Source organism: Macrobrachium rosenbergii, chromosome 17 (assembly GCF_040412425.1).
Source record: "Macrobrachium rosenbergii isolate ZJJX-2024 chromosome 17, ASM4041242v1, whole genome shotgun sequence".
In the NCBI taxonomy this organism is placed as follows: domain Eukaryota; kingdom Metazoa; phylum Arthropoda; class Malacostraca; order Decapoda; family Palaemonidae; genus Macrobrachium; species Macrobrachium rosenbergii.
In genome coordinates this window covers 2,268,770-2,286,002 of record NC_089757.1, presented here as the reverse complement: position 1 = coordinate 2,286,002, position 17,233 = coordinate 2,268,770, and the positions used below count along the sequence as shown (strand labels likewise).

At 39.9% G+C, this 17,233-nt stretch overlaps 1 protein-coding gene and 2 long non-coding RNA genes across 4 annotated transcripts in view; 1 reads left to right on the top strand and 2 right to left on the bottom strand.

Moving 5' to 3' along the window:
* LOC136847658 (glutamate receptor ionotropic, delta-2-like) overlaps positions 1-5,730 on the top strand; it is a 222,064-nt gene extending 216,334 nt beyond the window's left edge. For both annotated transcript variants that reach the window (XM_067119459.1, XM_067119460.1), the window contains exons 16-18: positions 491-657; positions 4,687-4,813; positions 5,075-5,730. In XM_067119459.1, the coding sequence (XP_066975560.1) occupies positions 491-657; positions 4,687-4,813; positions 5,075-5,164 (384 nt within the window). In that variant the 3' untranslated portion in view covers positions 5,165-5,730. The remainder of the gene's footprint in view (positions 1-490; positions 658-4,686; positions 4,814-5,074) is intronic.
* LOC136847661 (uncharacterized) lies at positions 447-5,168 on the bottom strand. The gene is made up of 3 exons (XR_010855787.1): positions 5,028-5,168; positions 3,149-4,485; positions 447-637 (listed from the first exon to the last, which is right to left on the bottom strand). It is a non-coding gene; the product is annotated as an uncharacterized lncRNA (long non-coding RNA).
* A 7,416-nt stretch (positions 5,731-13,146) lies between the features above and the next one.
* The window catches only part of LOC136847663 (uncharacterized), an 86,305-nt gene continuing 82,218 nt past the window's right edge, over positions 13,147-17,233 (bottom strand). Inside the window, exons 3-4 of the long non-coding RNA XR_010855788.1 lie at positions 16,494-16,591; positions 13,147-13,257 (exon numbers count right to left, since the gene is read on the bottom strand). This is a non-coding gene — a long non-coding RNA (uncharacterized lncRNA). The remainder of the gene's footprint in view (positions 13,258-16,493; positions 16,592-17,233) is intronic.

Here is a 17,233-nt window from a genome sequence, read left to right as displayed (position 1 = left end):
GTGAGAAATCTATTAGTGTTCCTCAGCGTGTAACATTTGTTTGGCACACTACAGTACCTTTCCCCACTTACCATAAGGCTTTATAGTGAGAAGTGAGTGGACACTGAACAATGGACATGTTTGTTTTGTAAAGATCACAATGAACATCACAGTGAGTTTTAAGTTTTTTCACAATTTGAAATTGATATGAAATGAAACACTGAAGTAGTATTGTATACGTAGACATGATGTGTGAATTCTAGTGAATGGTTTAATGCTGTTAAATAGGGGTTTCTTTTTGCTCTTTAAAAGCACCATTGTATTTTCCTAATTATCTAAAACTGGGTGTCTCTGTCTGACAAAAGCTTACATATGATGGTGATATTGATGTGTAAGAATGTGATTACTAGTAAATCACAGAAATTATTTCTTTTCTCTAGGAGCCAGGCAACCAAAGATAGGCTATAGACTATTGTTCTTTTATTTTGAAACTCTTACATTTCAAAAACAGATTTCTGCTGACAAACTCGTGCTCATCAATGGACACTTGAGCTTGCGGTATCTTGCCATGGAAGAAGGAATACGGAGATTTTACTTTGCTCGGAACACTTTTGCACCACAGTACTATGGAGTTGCTTGCATCTCTGGGGCACCTTACCTACCAAAAGTTAACAAGTTGTAAGTAATGATATACAGTATAGAAAACAAAATACTCAGATGAAACAAACTACTGAAACTACAGCTGATTGTGAAGATTTAATAATATCTATTCATTCAGTTTGTCACTACAATAGTAACTTTAGATTACAAATTTTTATTGCTTCACTATTAAGCTTGGTTAGCTATTCTAATCTTTAGACCCTCCAAATTAGAAGTGGTAAATGAATACGGTTAGTGACAGTACTACTAACTATTTGGCCCTGTTGGGAAATGCCCTATTCTTTTATTTTTAATACCAATCTATTCTGAATATGCTAGGTAGAATCTTTATATGACCTCAGATTGCATATTGTTGAGGAAAGTTACTGAGCAATGTTAGGAACTTGAGGATATTTTCTTACACTGCTCTCGCTGTTAAAAGCATCCCCGAAATAAAGGAGGTCATTGCAGGAGACAGTAAGAGCCAGCAGGCAACACAAGAGCTGACAGCAGAACTTCCAGTCTTGGAGTTCCCACCAGCTAACAACAAGGGCCAGCACCTCCTGGTTGCATAAGCATTTTCAGCAGATGATGAACAGGCTCAGCAACAACTGCCAAAGCTACAGTCATCTCTGCAGACAATGAGAGGTGCTAGCAGCAGCCATGGCAAACCCAGCTGCTAGGTCAGCAGCATTGTAGCTTGGGGATCCACGGAAGTAATATAATGGTGGCCATTAGAAATTTCTGCCCAGTCATGGCATTTTCTGCAGAAAATGTTGAGGGTCAAACTACATCTGCAGAAATCCAACATGTTGGCTCATCAGAAGTTTCACCACAGCTGTGGCATTTCCAGCATTTGACATCAAGGGGCCAAACAGCACCTGCATCTCCAACAATCTGAGTAGCCAACAGCGAGGGTCAGCAAAAGGCACAGTCACAGATGTTCCAGTTGGCACCAATGAGGGAAACTGTAGTTGCAGCTGCTGCAATAACAGATGGCAATGATGGTGTCCAGCAGCAGCCACAATTGTAACAGTGGGACCAGAATTGGATGTTGCAGCTCTAGGGGGCAAAGACAAGACAGCAGCAGCCACAGCTGCACTAATCCAGCAAGTAATGACGAGTCCTAGCAGTAATCATTAAGGAACTGCAGGCAACACAAAGGGTTAGTTGCAATTAGTCAGAGCTATCTCTCCAAGTGACAACAGGGGCCAGCAAGAACTGCTATTGTGGCAATTCCAACTGGTATAAATGGGGTGCCACCAGCCAGAGTTGTGATATCTCTGCATGCAAAATGAGGGCCAGCAGTAGTTTCCATAGTTTCCTTTGGAGCCACAACCTTGCCAGCAAGTGATGTTATGATGTAGAGGGCCAGCTGCAGCAGCCATGGCAATACCAATGGTGAGGGACAGGTCTCAGCAGCAACTAGCCACAGTCATCCTAGCTGACAATGACAGTACCTACAGAAGCTGCAGCTATGGAAATTCCAACAAGAGACAAGGTGATCCAGAAGGGGCAGCCAGCTGAGGTGTTCCAAATAGGCAACTGTGTCCCACCAGTGGCAGCTGCTGCAAGAATCTCTGCTGTCAATGAAGCTGGCCAGCAGCAGTTGCAGCCAATGTGATCCATACAAGTAATTTGGAGACATTTCCACACTTCTGGCTAATGGTGACCCTTGTATACCTGCTGGAATTGCCACAACAGCTGCTTTTGCTGGTCCCAATTTTCACCTGAAGAGATTGCTCTGGCCTCAACTGCAGCTAACTCTTTGTGTTGCTCACAGAGATCCTTGTGATTGCCATTTGGATTCATCACCTGCTGGATTGGTGCAGCTGCAGATGCTGCAATCTCGTATTCACCACCTAAAGCAGCAGCATCCAGTTCTGGTTCCACTGCAGCAGCTGCAACTATGGTTGACCTTTACTGGTGCCAGCTAGAATTGCTTTGGCTGAGTCTTTTGCAGACCTTCATTGTTGACTGGATCATTGCAGATACAGCAGTTGTTGGCTCTTAATGTCACTTGCTGGCAAGGCCACTGCTATGGTGAAATTTCCAGTGGCACATTACACATTTACTTTCAGCAGATTCAGATGGCCCTAACCCATTGCGTGCTAAAAATGCCATAGCTGTGGCAGAAATTGCTGGTGGCCCCACTATCCTCAACTGGGATTCCTATTCTACAGATGTTTCTGACACCCCCCAACTGAGCTTGACATGGCTACTGTTAGCACCAGTTGTTGCTGTGCCATTTGTTGCTGCTGATACTATTATTCATCACCTGTAAATTCTTAAACAGCCAGTTGCTGCTGATCCTTGTCAGCTGATGGAAACTCCAAGGCTGTGGAAGTGCTGCAATCACCTCTTGTTGTTATTACCTTCTGAATCTTACTGTAACCTGATAACACACATTTCCTAGGATGCTACTATTATCCTCCCCTCAATATCAACTACTACAGCCTATTGTCATCACATGTAGAGATGACTGCTCTCCTCCACTCAGTATGCTACTGCCTCAAGCTCATGGCATTACCTGCAGTGATCACTTCAACTTGAAAGTTAGTTGGTCCCTTTGGGAAGCTTGTTAATTTGCAGCACCTGTTGGCACTCATGGCCCACTGCTGGGAACACTACGTCTGTGGCTGATTTTTACTACTGGCTCAGAGTTTCTCCTTCAAGGAACCCTTACTTTTTCCATGGGGCCTGTTGCTCTCCTCAACTTTTGATGCAATGCTGCTGGCTCCTGTCACCTGCAAGGACCTCTAGTGTTCCTATTAATTCTTTACATTGCCTACTGGTATAGGTGGTTTGCAGCTTACACTCATCACTTAACTCCTCCTGGAGGTTCATGACACTCTCCGCAAAGATACCTGTATCTGTTTGTTGGTTCTTAATGTTGCCTGCTGAGAATGAACTATCTCTCTGATGGCTACTACTGGCTCTTATCATCTGCAGACTCCTTGTGCTTGTTTAGCTTGTGGAAGTATTTGTAGCAAGGTCCTACCCAGGTTGCCCACTTTCTACTCGAATCACTTCCTGTGCAGTGGGTTCTCATCCTTGCCAGTAGAGATAATGACTGCCGCTCTTGCTGACATAGCTGCTGCTTCTCTTATTATTTAGAATGATGTCAGCAGCTGCTGCTGGAAATCATTATCATCAGTGGCATGTCCAAAGCTTTGTTGGTTCCTGTCAATGTTTATTATACTGGGGCTGCCAGTACTGTTGTCCACTGCTAATTTTTACAGCTGCTCACATAAAGTTTCCACTTGCTCCGCTGGTCACTTTCAGTTTAGTCTTGGCTGCTGCTGTTGCTGCTGCTTTCTTCATCTGCTGAATGTTACGGTGACTGCACCTGTAACCACACCTACCAAATTTGTTATACCTGTAATTTCACTACTTGAGCTTTGCATAGGATGGGGAATGCCTTTGCTGTAATTCTTGCAGTCTTTATCAGGAGTGTTTGACATTACTGTCCTCTCCAGCTAATTTCAGTAAACTACTGACATTTTCATTGTCAGTTCTATAAAAAAAATTTCCATTTATTTTGTTGTATGGCTTGGCAGTAGGGATGCTCCTTGCTGCTCTTGTCATCATGAAAAGGGAATTTCGTTGTTGCCATTCCTGCTCCCCTCATTTTCTAGCTTGGTGCTGCAACTTCTCTAGTTTAAAATTCCCATGATAAGTCTCCTCTTGCCTAGCGATGGGATTGCAGTTATTCCGTTTTTTTAGTGAAATTAACCCCGATGCTCCTGGCACCTTGTTACAGGGTACAACTTCTGATCCACTGCTCCTGCTTATTGTGTCAGTATGATACAAATGGTACTTTTGTACACCTGGCAGGATTGTCATAACTTCTGCTGCTCACATCATCTGCAAGAATTGTAACAATTCAGATATATACATAAGTGCATTGATGACCATGCCACATTTATGGTGGGTTGATTATGAAACTAAAAAATACATGAAGTCCCATTCACTACTTAACACACACACACACACACGGACACTCACCAAAAAATTTCATGCTATAAAGCCAACTTGAAAGATTTAAAAAAGTATTTCTCACTACAGGTTGTCGTACATGCTTGAAGGTGGTTTGATAACTAAGTGGAGAGATGATGAGTTTCAGAAAGTAGCTGGAAGTAATATCGATACAGAATCAACAGGACCTAGAGCCTTTTCCATCAGACACTTGCAAGTAAGGTTCATTATGAATATGTCTTAATATTGTTTGAAATATTACAAGAACAGCTTTTTCTTTGTAACAATGCACTCTGACACCTTTTTATGCATTTGAAACCTTAAAATTTCTAATACAACTCCATAAAAAAAACCTGGTGTCAGGTGATTAATGTCTTATTGTTTTAGATTAAAAAAAAATTCTTTTAGTGATTAAAGTATCAGTAAATTACCTTAAAATTTGTTGAAAATTCTGATTACAATTTCATTCTACTCCTAGGCAGCATTTTACATTCTCCTGATTGGAATGTTGGCAGCAGTAACAGCTTTAGCCGGCGAACAACTGTCAGTTTACTTCCTTGGTATTTAACAACCGAAGGGTCATCCTGTGAAGAGACGAACAAAAAATCAAAGGTTATAGAAATATACATTTTATAATGTTTACATGGGAGATAAGAAATGTCGTAGTAGCACCATTTCATTGCATTTATCATTCACTGCAAATATAGAATTGTGATACCACCAGCAGTATAGAACCAGTGGACTTCAATATATACATTTAAGAGGCAGAATTTTGACTACAAATTTTTAGATAGTAATTTTTTTATTACTAAACCATATGTATCTTTTGGCAACTATTATCATGTAACAATTTCACACCAGCAGGTTATCTTTCAGGGGTGAATAAAAAAAATTTAATTCTCCACCTTACAGCAATAGCAAATTACAGATTATTTTCCATGCAATTTAGTTTAATTGAATATCTTATATGCTGGATCAGTGTATTGATAGTAAAACACTGGTAAAAAAGTTTGCTATTGCTATTCACTGTGTTAAAAGTAACAAAGAAGAGAATATTATAAGGCAATTTAAACTAAATGCTATGAAACATTGCTTTCACAGAAATTTATTTAAAAATAAAAGTTCTTGAAATTATATTTGTCTTTTCCGTGACTCTCCTTTTCTGGCATTTTTTAAGGGAAAAGTACAACCTCTCTCCAACTTAATGATTTCCCATAGACACTCTTGCTAGATAACACTGGTAATGAAATTGGGAAAACCTCTGTCATAGCCATCTCTGCAAGAGATAGTCGGCTGATTAAAAAAAAAAAATTGAAGGCATGAGGCGATCATTTGGAGCTTTCTGTCAGGTTAGAACCTTATGACCTTAGAGCTCTGAGGCACACTCCCCTCAAATAGTTAATGAAATCACCAAAGGAAGGAACCTCCACCGGCACTGTCTGAGATGCTTTCTTTATAACATCATTGGGATACTTTGAAGGAATCCGCCTGCATTGTCCGAGATGCTTTCTTTATAACTTCAATGGGATTCTTTGAAGGAAGAAAGTTACCAGGCCAACACAATCAAAATGAGCCTTAACAGCAAGGACGTGGCTTCTGATCCTGAATAGGGACACAGGCCATGTTGAACATATCCTCTTGGAGTGGTTGTAGGAGGCTAGTCTAAATCTGAAAAGGAAATCCTGAGAAGATGAAACAAGCATTTGAGCTGAAAAGCATGAAACTGGAATGTTTCCTTACAGCACAGACTGTCTCCTGAAGCAAGTTGCTATCAAAGACCCTCCTATTCAGCAGAGATATTGGTAATTCTTGATTATGAAAGAATAGTCCCATTCAATCTCATCTGAATTGAAGATCTGTGACTATGATGACAATTGCTGTTGTCTGGAAGGAAATACCTGGAGTAGTGCAGCAGGAAAAGCTATAGAAATAGCAACTGGAAGAGGCAATACAGTTAAAACATTAAATCGCAGTAGCAATGGAAGGAACAACCTCAATCACAGAAAAAAAGGGGACTAAGCAGATGTTCTTGTCCCAGTCCCTGTAACAAGTACAGTACAGTGTCAAATTAAGTGAAGACATTGGTATGACCAAGGAAATGGCTAGAATATCAGGAATAATTACAGCAATGGAAGCAACAGGACAAAGTTGCTTGGTAATAATGAACAAACAGCAAATGGACTTTAGACACACCGGGAGGCTGAAGGTGCAAGTACAACAAGTCGAGATGTCACCGGGACAGCAAGCACAGTATACACAAAAGACAGAGCACAAGCTGCATACAGTATAGAACAACTGACACAGCAGGCACCACTGGAACAGCAGACATAGCAGGCACAGCAAGCATGTAGTAATTTTATACACCGTAATAAGAGAAGTTACTCCTTCTGGAACAGCTTGTAGACCATACCTTGTAAATGCAAACACAATTGAAGCAACATTGGCCAGAAAAGCATGCACACCATGAAAATCAAGTAGTACAGACTAAATGTGCAGGAACGGATGAAGCAGTTACCTCCAGTGCAACAGTCAACACAGAAGCTGAGTGTACAAGAGCAGGCAAAATAACCACCAGTGGAACAGTAGGAATCCAGTAGTTGCATGTGTAAGAATTAGGGGAAAAAGCAGCAAACTAGACAGCGGGCAGTTCACGTACTACATGTGCAGGAGCAAATGAGGCAGTGGCTACTGAAACAGGACACGCAGCAGGCAGTCCACCAGCTACGTGGACCAGGTGAAACAGCAGTTTCTGGAGCAGTAGGCAGTACAAGGGGTTTTGTGCAGGTACAGATAAAGCAGCAACTGCTAAAACAGCAAGCACAGCAGGCAATCCAGTGGTTTAGTATTTAGGAACATCATATCCTGGAGGGTTGGTCAGAACAAAAGCTACTGCAGCAGTGGCAGGACCAGACACTAGAGCAACAGGAAGAGCAAGAGCATCAGACCTGTCATCAGTGCAGAAACAATTGTGGGAGCAAGATGGGCAATAACTGGTGTAACAGAGACAGCAGGGCTGGAGGTCAAAAAAGCCACTAGAACAGCATGGGCAGTGGGCCCAGGCATCAATACATCAGTAATGCCAAGAGTGGCATAGTTAGTCACTAGTGCAACAGTGAAAGAGATTAGACTGATTATTGGTGCAGCAGCAACAGCAAGGAAAGAGCACAATGGATGTCATTTTCAAAGTAAGACAAGTCCAAGAAAAGTATTTAGAAGGAAACAGTAAGGTTTACATTTTGTGGATCTTGAAATGGCGTATGACAGGGTACCAGAGAAGTTGTTAAGGTTATTGAAAATGATGTATGAGGGGGCAAGAACCACTGTACAGACAAAATATGGGGGAGACAGGCATTCCCTGTCGAGGTTGGCCTCCATCAGGGATCAGCTCTGAGTCCATTCTTGTTCCTCGTCATTATAGACACTTTGACATCAGAATTACGGAACAACGAACTGTGGGAACTGATGTTTCCTGCTGATTCAGTCATTATAACAGACACAGAAGGAGGACTGTAAGAAAGGTTTTTAGCATGGAAAGGAGCCCTAGAAAAGAGGACTGAAAGTGAACATTGGAAAGACAGAGCTAATGATTAGTAGTAAAGAAGGACATGAAGTAAGTAAACATTCAAGTGGAAGATGGTACAGTGCTAAAACAGAACAATGAGTTTAACTTCTTGGGATCAATAATAACAGAGGAGCGAGATACTGAGAAAGCAGTGAGACAGAGTGAGAGAAGCATGGCGAAAATGAAGAAGTAGCTGGAGTTGTTTTAGACAAGAAAATGGCTTTATGGCTCAAAATGAAGATTTATACGGCAGTTATCAGGCCTGTACTATTATATGGGGCAGAAACTTGAGCATTTAAGAGGAAAGAGGAGGGACTATTGGAAAGAACAGAGATGAGGATGGTGAGATGGATTGCTGGAATATCACAACAGTACTGTACTGGAAAGGAGGGAGAGCTAAGATATAAGAAGAATGTTTGGTAAATGTAATGTCAAGGAGAAGGCTAGGGAAGCTCATCTGAAGTACTATGGCCAAGTAATAAGGGGGGGAGGAGGTGGAACCAATCAAGAGAGCTAAGAACATGCCAGTGATGGGGAAGAACAGTGTGGGGCGTCAGCGGATCAGATGGGTGGGTGTGGTGAGGAGGGATATGGGTGAGGTGGGACTTCGTGAAGATGATGCAAGGAATAGAAATAGATGGGGAAAGCTGACTCGAGCAGCCAACCCTACTATACAGTGAGCGTAATAATGTCAAAAGAAGAAGAACAGCAACAGCAAGACTGGTCACAGAACCAGCTGCAACAACAGTGGTGGGAGAAAAGAGGCATCAATGCAACAAGCACAGCTGCTGATTGGAAACAGTCATTGAATAAGCAGCCACTTGTTGAAGATGCTCCTGGAAAGCACAAAACATTAAAAAATTTATTCTCTAAAAGATGAGCAACAACTAGGCCAGTCATTGACACCCCGTAACAAAGTGGCACTGCAAGAGCAGGCCGTGAGCAACCAAGTATGGGTACAGCAGGTGACGATGCAGCATTGCAGCAGCAGTTTTAGCAACAATCAAATTACTGGTGTAGTTGAAGGAGAGCTCAGTGTTGAAGAGGCTGAGCTGACATACGAAGGATGCAGCAACATCAAATCAACAGCGAGAGCCAGACAGTCCCGTTTTAACAAGTGTCGCAGACTATGAACGCTTTAGTAGCTCTTACCACAGCACGTTACAGGTGAGGGTTCACCTCCAAATAAAATATAGCACATATAGCCATCCAGTAGACCCTAACTAAAAAAAAAGAAACAAAAAATATCAAGTCCACCTTTGCAAATAATATAAAAATATAAGTAAACTAAAATACAATGAGAACTGTACTGTAGTAATGCACTACATCTCCCCTTGAACTTTTGAAGTTCCAATTGCACGACACCCTTGGGGAGACTGTTCCACAGTCCAATGGTGTGAAGAATATAGGACCTCTGCAACTGACAAGTTCAACAGCGAGGCACAGTTACTGCATATTGGTGCTGTTGTTCAGCAAATCTGGTTGCTCTCGGCAGGAAAAGGGGATCAGGGATCAATTGTGAATGTGAAAGATCCTGTTAAAAATACAACTTATGAAAAAGTGACAAACATGAGACCATCCACAGATGGAACAAGTCATAACTGCTAAAATCAAGAAATAAAAACCTACCACCACCACCACCGTGTCTAAGAGAAAAAATCTCTTGCAGAAGCAGAAATCCACACCAGAAAATAGTATTCTACTAAAGGAAGGGCAAATGACCCAAAACAGGGTGCATTGATTTTATCACTGTAATATACGACGGCTTACGTGCAATACCTAACTTTCTTGCGGCATTTGGTAACACTTTCATTAGTCAGTGGTTACACCTATAATAGTTAAAAGTTCCAGACACATTCAACAAAGCCCCGTCCACCTGAAGGGGTGGATAGGAAGAAAAATCTGTAAGAGTGCTTTCGTTTTGCTGGAGTTCAGCCTCAAACCTCACTGCCCACACCATCACTAACCCGGTCCATGTCATGATTGAGACTAAGGGCAGCTATATTTCTCTCAAGTGGAGTCTTTACTGCACACAAGTGTTGCATCATCAGCATACTGAACATACTGGACAACCTTGTTTTCAAGGCCAATAACCATATCACTTGTATACACTAAAAATAACAGTGCACTCATAACACTACCTTGTGGAACCTAAAGCATATCCACCCACTCTAAGATTCTGAAAGTTTATAAATTTATAAAGTGCCTTGTCATTTACTAAATCAAAAGCAGCACTACAATCTGTTTGAACTACTCTATGCTCAAAACCCATATCAAGATTCCCTTGAAAATGGCAGGACAAATCTAAAAGAACATTATAGGTCCATAACTGCTTTCTATATGCATACTGACTATCAGCTAACAATCCTTTAGATTCCACATACTTACATAGTGGCTTAAAAATAAGTTTTTCTGCAAATTTGGAGAGCACAGGGAGAATAAAATTGGCCTGTAGTTACTGCAGTCTGCAGATATGCTACTCTTTGCACTCATCTGCCAAGATAGTACATCGACCTAAAAATCAAGAGAGTCCACTAATCTTGGGAGACAGCACAATAAAAACCTTTTTTAAAAAACAAAGGGAAGAAACCATCAAAACCTTTGCCACCCCAGCTATCAAGATTATCAAGAATTTTCTCAACATCCCTAGGGAATCCTCAGCTTATTGCTTAGCTTCAAAAGCTTGATGAAGCACTTCAGCCTTTTCCCTAGGGCCAGTAACCTATCTACCATCATCTGTTAATAGTGGTGGAATGGAAGATGAGCCTGACCCAAAGATAGATGATGCCAACATGATGCCAATTTGGTCCACCACAGATAAGGCTGAGTAATTCTTTCAGGTTTCCTCTTTAATGAATTATTGTAATTTCTCTCAGCTATATAGTAAGCTCTGTCTCCAGGTGCTGAAATTGGTCTACTTGCCATGGTAAGCTTGTCTACATATGGTCATCAAACCATAACTAGTCGTTTGTCCTCATGACCTTTCTAGGAACATATCTTGCTTTAATAGCCATCAGCATTTCATTAAACTTCCTGGAATCTGGTTCTGACATAGCATTTGAAATATTGTGCGCCTCACAAACTTCAATATGATGATCGCAATTGGCTCTAGATTTCAGCTAGGCCATTTTTCCAACGGTGGCATTCGGAATTATACTGACTGACATTCGTTGTGCCCATCTCAATGGCACAATGATCGAAAGTGCCTACATACTCGCAGACCTTGGACTTGACAACAGCTGGAACATTTATGAATATGATGTCTAATCCATTACTAGAAATATGCATATGTTCCTCAATTAGCTGGACAAAATCGGAGGTTACACAGAATTCAAGAGCAGACAGGTCAAGCTGATGTGTGGAATTTGAATTAAGCCATTCGCTGTGCTTTGCATTGCAGTCTCCACAAATAATGAATGAAGCTTTAGAATCTTGTGACTAAGCCATACTAATCCCCTCCAAGAGACAGTCATATAAAGCACATTGATATTTGGATTGCAGTAAACAACAAATATGTAAACACTAGAACTTACTGAAAATCTTAAAACAAAGAACTTCAAACTACACTCGAGTTTTTCTGACGATCAATAGGTCGTCTGGACTTTGTATACCATCAAACCCTGCACATGTGGGATATTACAACGATAAATAAAGTTTCGGCCATCAAACCCTGGGATTATACACTTAACCTTTGCATCTTTTGCCTTGTTATTATTACTTCTTAAAAGTGTCTCGGATAAAAACATCAAATCGTAGTTAAAGGAACTACTCTGGAGATCAAGAAAATTTGATCTTGAGGCCCGAATATTTGAGTAAATTACTCTGCAATTTTCTTACAGTAAAGAGTAGCGGGCCAAGGGTTCAGTTCAGCGTCTCCCATAAAAATTAAAATTAACATAAAATTAGTAGCAAAACTAATACATACACATAACAGCAACATAGTAAAAATCAACAAAACAAACAGCAATACTACAACAACAACAACAGTATTTACGCTATTTACAAAAATTTAATTGAAAGTATACAAATTTCATATGACATTATGTACACATAAGGAATTCTGTTATATGTACAAGGAATTCTGTTCAATTAGTGAAAACATTTAGGATTTTTAATACTGTTTAACCATGAAACAGAAGCCTCACTTAATGTTTAAAGCTTTAAACACTCAAGCTTAATACATACCTTCAACTAGTGCTTTAAGAGCCAGATCCCTAAATCCTCAGCTAGGCACCAGCAGAGCTAAGCATCTCGTGTTCATTTGGAATCCTGTGACCAGTCAAAGAAATGAGCTTTAGTTAGTATTTGGACATTACTTGATGCTGTGTGGATAACTGATTATATTTATTTGGACATTACTTGATGCTGTGTGGAGAACTGTGATTACTGTATACTAACTACTAAGCCCTAAAAATGTTGAAATTAGTTTGACAGAACCAACATACATCCATATTTGAAGTATCTCCTGAAGAATTTACCTCAGCAATTTGAACGAAATAGGGCATCGCAATGGGAAGAGGCCATAGAGAAATTAGAAGCAGAACACAATGCACCTGGGGGCTTCAAAAGGGTTAACTACTGATGTGAGTAAAATACTAACAAGGCAGCTATTACATTACCATCACCAGGATTATTTCTATTTTACCAATTCCTGTTAAGTGTTACAGATGTAAACACGAACTGCAAGGCAAGAATTAAGAACTATTACTCCCACTGATATTGAACACTAACGGCTTAAATTGTTTCAAGAAGTTGTCTAGAATACCATTAACTCGCTCCCAAAAGTCACGGGACAATCTCGTTTAAAGACACGGCATGCTTATAAGGCTGCATATAAGGCTTTTTTTTTATTTATAAAGTACGCCTTTATAAATACCAATTATGCTATTCTGGTACCTCATGACAATTTTCTTCTAAAAGGCAATCTTCCTAAAGGTAACTGATAACTATGGTGGTGTATGGAACAGCTTTTAAACTTACTAGTCAAGTTATGGATATTATTAAAAGCACTCATAACTTAACAGACAGCTGGTCAGCAGCAGCAGCAGTATTAGTTGCCAAGTCTCTCCATGAGCACTTTTATCCCAAGTTCGATGTTCCTGAAAATGCGAGGTCATTATTATGGTTCCAAACTTTTAGAGAAAGTTACATATCAAAGGAATGACCAAACAACTTCAAATTTTTTTCACTGGACTGGGTGATTACGGGTGAAAGAGACTGGCCAAGTTCTTGAATACTGGAATATGGCTGGGAGAGCTTTATAACACTTAATACCAGTCATTCAACTCCAGACTTCATCGCGGCTCAAAACTGACCACTAAACTAGGCCAGAAAATTTTTTACCAGTCAGTTGACTGTCTGCACCAGAACTTATTTACGAGAAAGTTAAATCTCAGAGGTAACTGAATAACATTAATTGACAAGACAAGTAACTACGTCTTTTACACTAACTGGAATCCATGCCAATTAATCTGAAATTCTGTAAGGAGACTGCCACAGCCACTTTGTGTCAATGACCTGTTAACTTGCTCTGCAAGTTCCGGACATTCAGCCCAAGTTGAGGTGCCGCTACGATATATTACAAAACATCCAGGAATAGTATTCTTACAGCTTCAGCTGTAACTAATTTTTTCTCTAACAAACTTAAAACTCAAATCATGTTAGTCCCCGTTCCAGTCAGATGATTCATAAATTTACTGTTTTTAAGCTAAAGTCAGTTTTTCAATCAGCCTTGTGGTAATACAGACTATTGCTCTAGGGCAGCCCGTAATAGAAAAAGAATAAAAATCCACAGTTTCAAAGTACAGTACACCTTTCATCAAACATACTTAAGTTGACCTTAAGGAGGTTTGTAAATTCACAGTCTTTTAAGACCCAGTTATTTATGGTGCATTCAAGTACATAGAGGCAATGTCACTTCTTATTTGGTTAAAAACAACGTAATGAGGTTATATATTTCGTCACTTTTCTTCGTTAAGAAATATTTAACATTACTATTGTGCACTGCCATTTTAGGCTAGTAGACCTACTGAAATTTACCAAGGAACCCACCACTAATTACAAAAGAAACCATTCAAATTTTTTATGACTCAAATTATAGTGTAAAATAACACTAAAAATCACGGAGAATCGAAGCTGTGGAGCATGCTTATTTCTAAGATGACTGCCAAGGCGGCAGCCAAAATGGGAATATTAAAAAAAAATCTATTTAGCAACAGAAAAATGTGTTGAAATAAGTCAAATACGGCTCAGTATTATGCTAAAGGACAGAGCACACTAATATAAGACCATTAAAATCAAATATGTCCATTAAATTCAAAATGGCCACCAAAAGTAGCCAATTAAAAAACTGACAGAAAATTTAAGGGGTTGTGTTTACAAGTAGAAAAAAATATAGGGTAATTAGAAATATATCAACTAGATTATCAAAAATAGGTCCACAATATGCTTGGAATGTCCCATCGCGTTCTGTTATTAGTCAACGATATTTATTTTCATTAGTGAATTTTTGTCTTTTTTTCCAGTCTTTCAGGTAGGCCTACGTAAACATTTGCTCAGAAAGGAATAGAACAAACAAAAACTGTGGTTCCTGATGACAATGATAATGTGGATGTGGATACTGCAATTGATTTTGACAAAGTACAGAACATATTTGAAACCATGATGAGGGGGTGATGTAACTGAAAAACTGGTAACAAGTGATGCTTTGCAAAGGATACTTGATGCATTTCAGAAAAGAAAGGACTTGATGGAAGATCAAAGGACAGCACAACTGTGGCTCTGTTACATGGACAAGATAGAATAGAACAGAATATCGAATTTAGGCCAAAGCCAAGCACTGGCACCTATGGGGTCACTCAGCGCTGAAAGTGAAAAATTGACATTAAGGTGGTGTGAAAGATGTAACATGAGGGAAACCTCGCATTTGCACTATGAAACAATTGTTAAAGAGGGTGTGGAAAGTCAGATGGAATTAAAGAGAATACGAACGCTAGGGGCCGAAGGGACATTGTTTGCAAGTTCATCAAGTCTGAACGCACTGGTTAAGTGGCAGTTGCAGTTGCATTTACAGGCCCTGCATGACATGCTTCTGTATCTGGCAGCTGCTGGTCACAATTTGTATACGAATCCATCTATGTGTATCTACAGCGACTTGATCAATTACTAATTCAGCATCCTGTGGTTCAGCAACACTTTGAGAATGGTTTTCATGTGATACACTGTTCTGACCATTACTGGGCAGGATTGTCAACCGATTTAATAATTAAACAAGCCCTAATGAGACGTTTAAAGAGTACAGGAAGATTGACAGGGGAAGAGGGATGGATGAATCCCAGAGAGCCACATGTATACTGTCCAACCCATGTTGCGCAGAGTTGAATCATGCGATGCAAATAGACATCCGTTAGCTTCTCTACCAATGACCAGCACAAAGACGTATCTACAGCACGCCAAGTGAGACACACCAAAGACACGCAGAAAACTATGACTTTTCTGACATCAAAGAGTCCATTTGATGTTAATGATCCAAGCCTGCATAGCACTGACACTGGAGTGACTGCAAGGGATTCTGTCAATGTCGACAAAGTGGTTGATGAAGGAAACAACATCTTGAAGGGATTGTTGGGACAAAAAGTCTTAGAATATGTCTTTAAAAAGAAAGCTCAAGTTGTCACCCTGCCTGCTAACACATCTGTGCAAATCCACACCAGTCTGTATCCATTGACCCACAACTGCTGTTCCAAAGTCTGGCCACAGCAAGATCGCAACTTGAAGACCTGAATGATGCCTTCAGATATGAACTCTAGCCTCAGTAATTTTTAAGATCTGAGGGCGAACAGAAAAAGTGCGGACGGACAGACAAATAGCCATCTCAATAGTTTTCTTTTACATTAACTAAATACCAATGGAACAACAAATTTCACCTCGAGAGGGAGATGGATGTAAAAGTAAAAATTTACCAAAAAATTCTGATAAACTAGTCCTGAATTTTCACTCTTATTAGTAGGCCTCCAAATATAGTACAAAACCATATTGGAAATTTATTAACAAACGTTAAATGCGCACGACGTTTACAAGCATGATGATGTTACTTTTGAGATTTAATCGCTCGTGTGAAATCCCCCGCCCCCCAAAAACAGATGTTAACCAACGATGAAGTGAATCTCGAAACTGAAATAGTTTTAGGCAAAACCACGTTACCAATTATCAACTACAATTTTTAGGGGATCAGTTGCCGTAATGTTAACGAGTCAATAAAACAACTGAAGTGACAATAAACACATTCTCACATAAGCAATAAATAAAAAATATAAAGAAAATATAAAAACTTTACCTTCGCACTTTACAACCAGCAATCAGAACAAAATAACCGTCCTCATGACAGGCAGGTGACTTCTGGCATCTCCTCAGGACGAGAAAACGACTCATTGACTGCGGGGGAAAAACAAGGAGCCTAAGAATACAGTGACACTTGAAAAGGCATGACGTCACAGGGAGTAACACTGACAATTGTTGGTAACAGAGAGTCGACGGAGAGGAGTCGACTATGATAAATCACGAAAACAAGTTTCCATAAATATTCAAACGTGCCAAGACTTACCACATGTTTTTTTTTTTTTTTGTTGTATGAAGAATCAAATTAATTTTCCCCCCGGAAAATCTGTCTTCTAAATTATTTAAAATCTGAAAGAATGCTACCGACTAAGGTTGAAAATGGTCTGAGGACTTACGAAATCATAAGCAGTGTGCGCTGTGCATTGTGCGATAATGAAGATTGATTAATTGTGGGTTATCTGGCGTCACAACTATCAGGGGCACTGACGCCGATGAACTTTAAGATTCAAACTAATATTTTGTGGAACATAAACAAAAACGTGTTTAAAATAAATTGTAAAGCGAACACGAGATATTCATGTTTATATAGGCCTACATATTGGAATACCATACTACCTAATACTTTTTGAACATATTTATGGCTGAGTTACTAGGCCCGTTTTCTGGTTCCAGCTTTTTGCCGTTGAGCACTGGTCTTTTTCGACTTCCAGAGCTTTGCAAGACGACACTCCCCCCCCC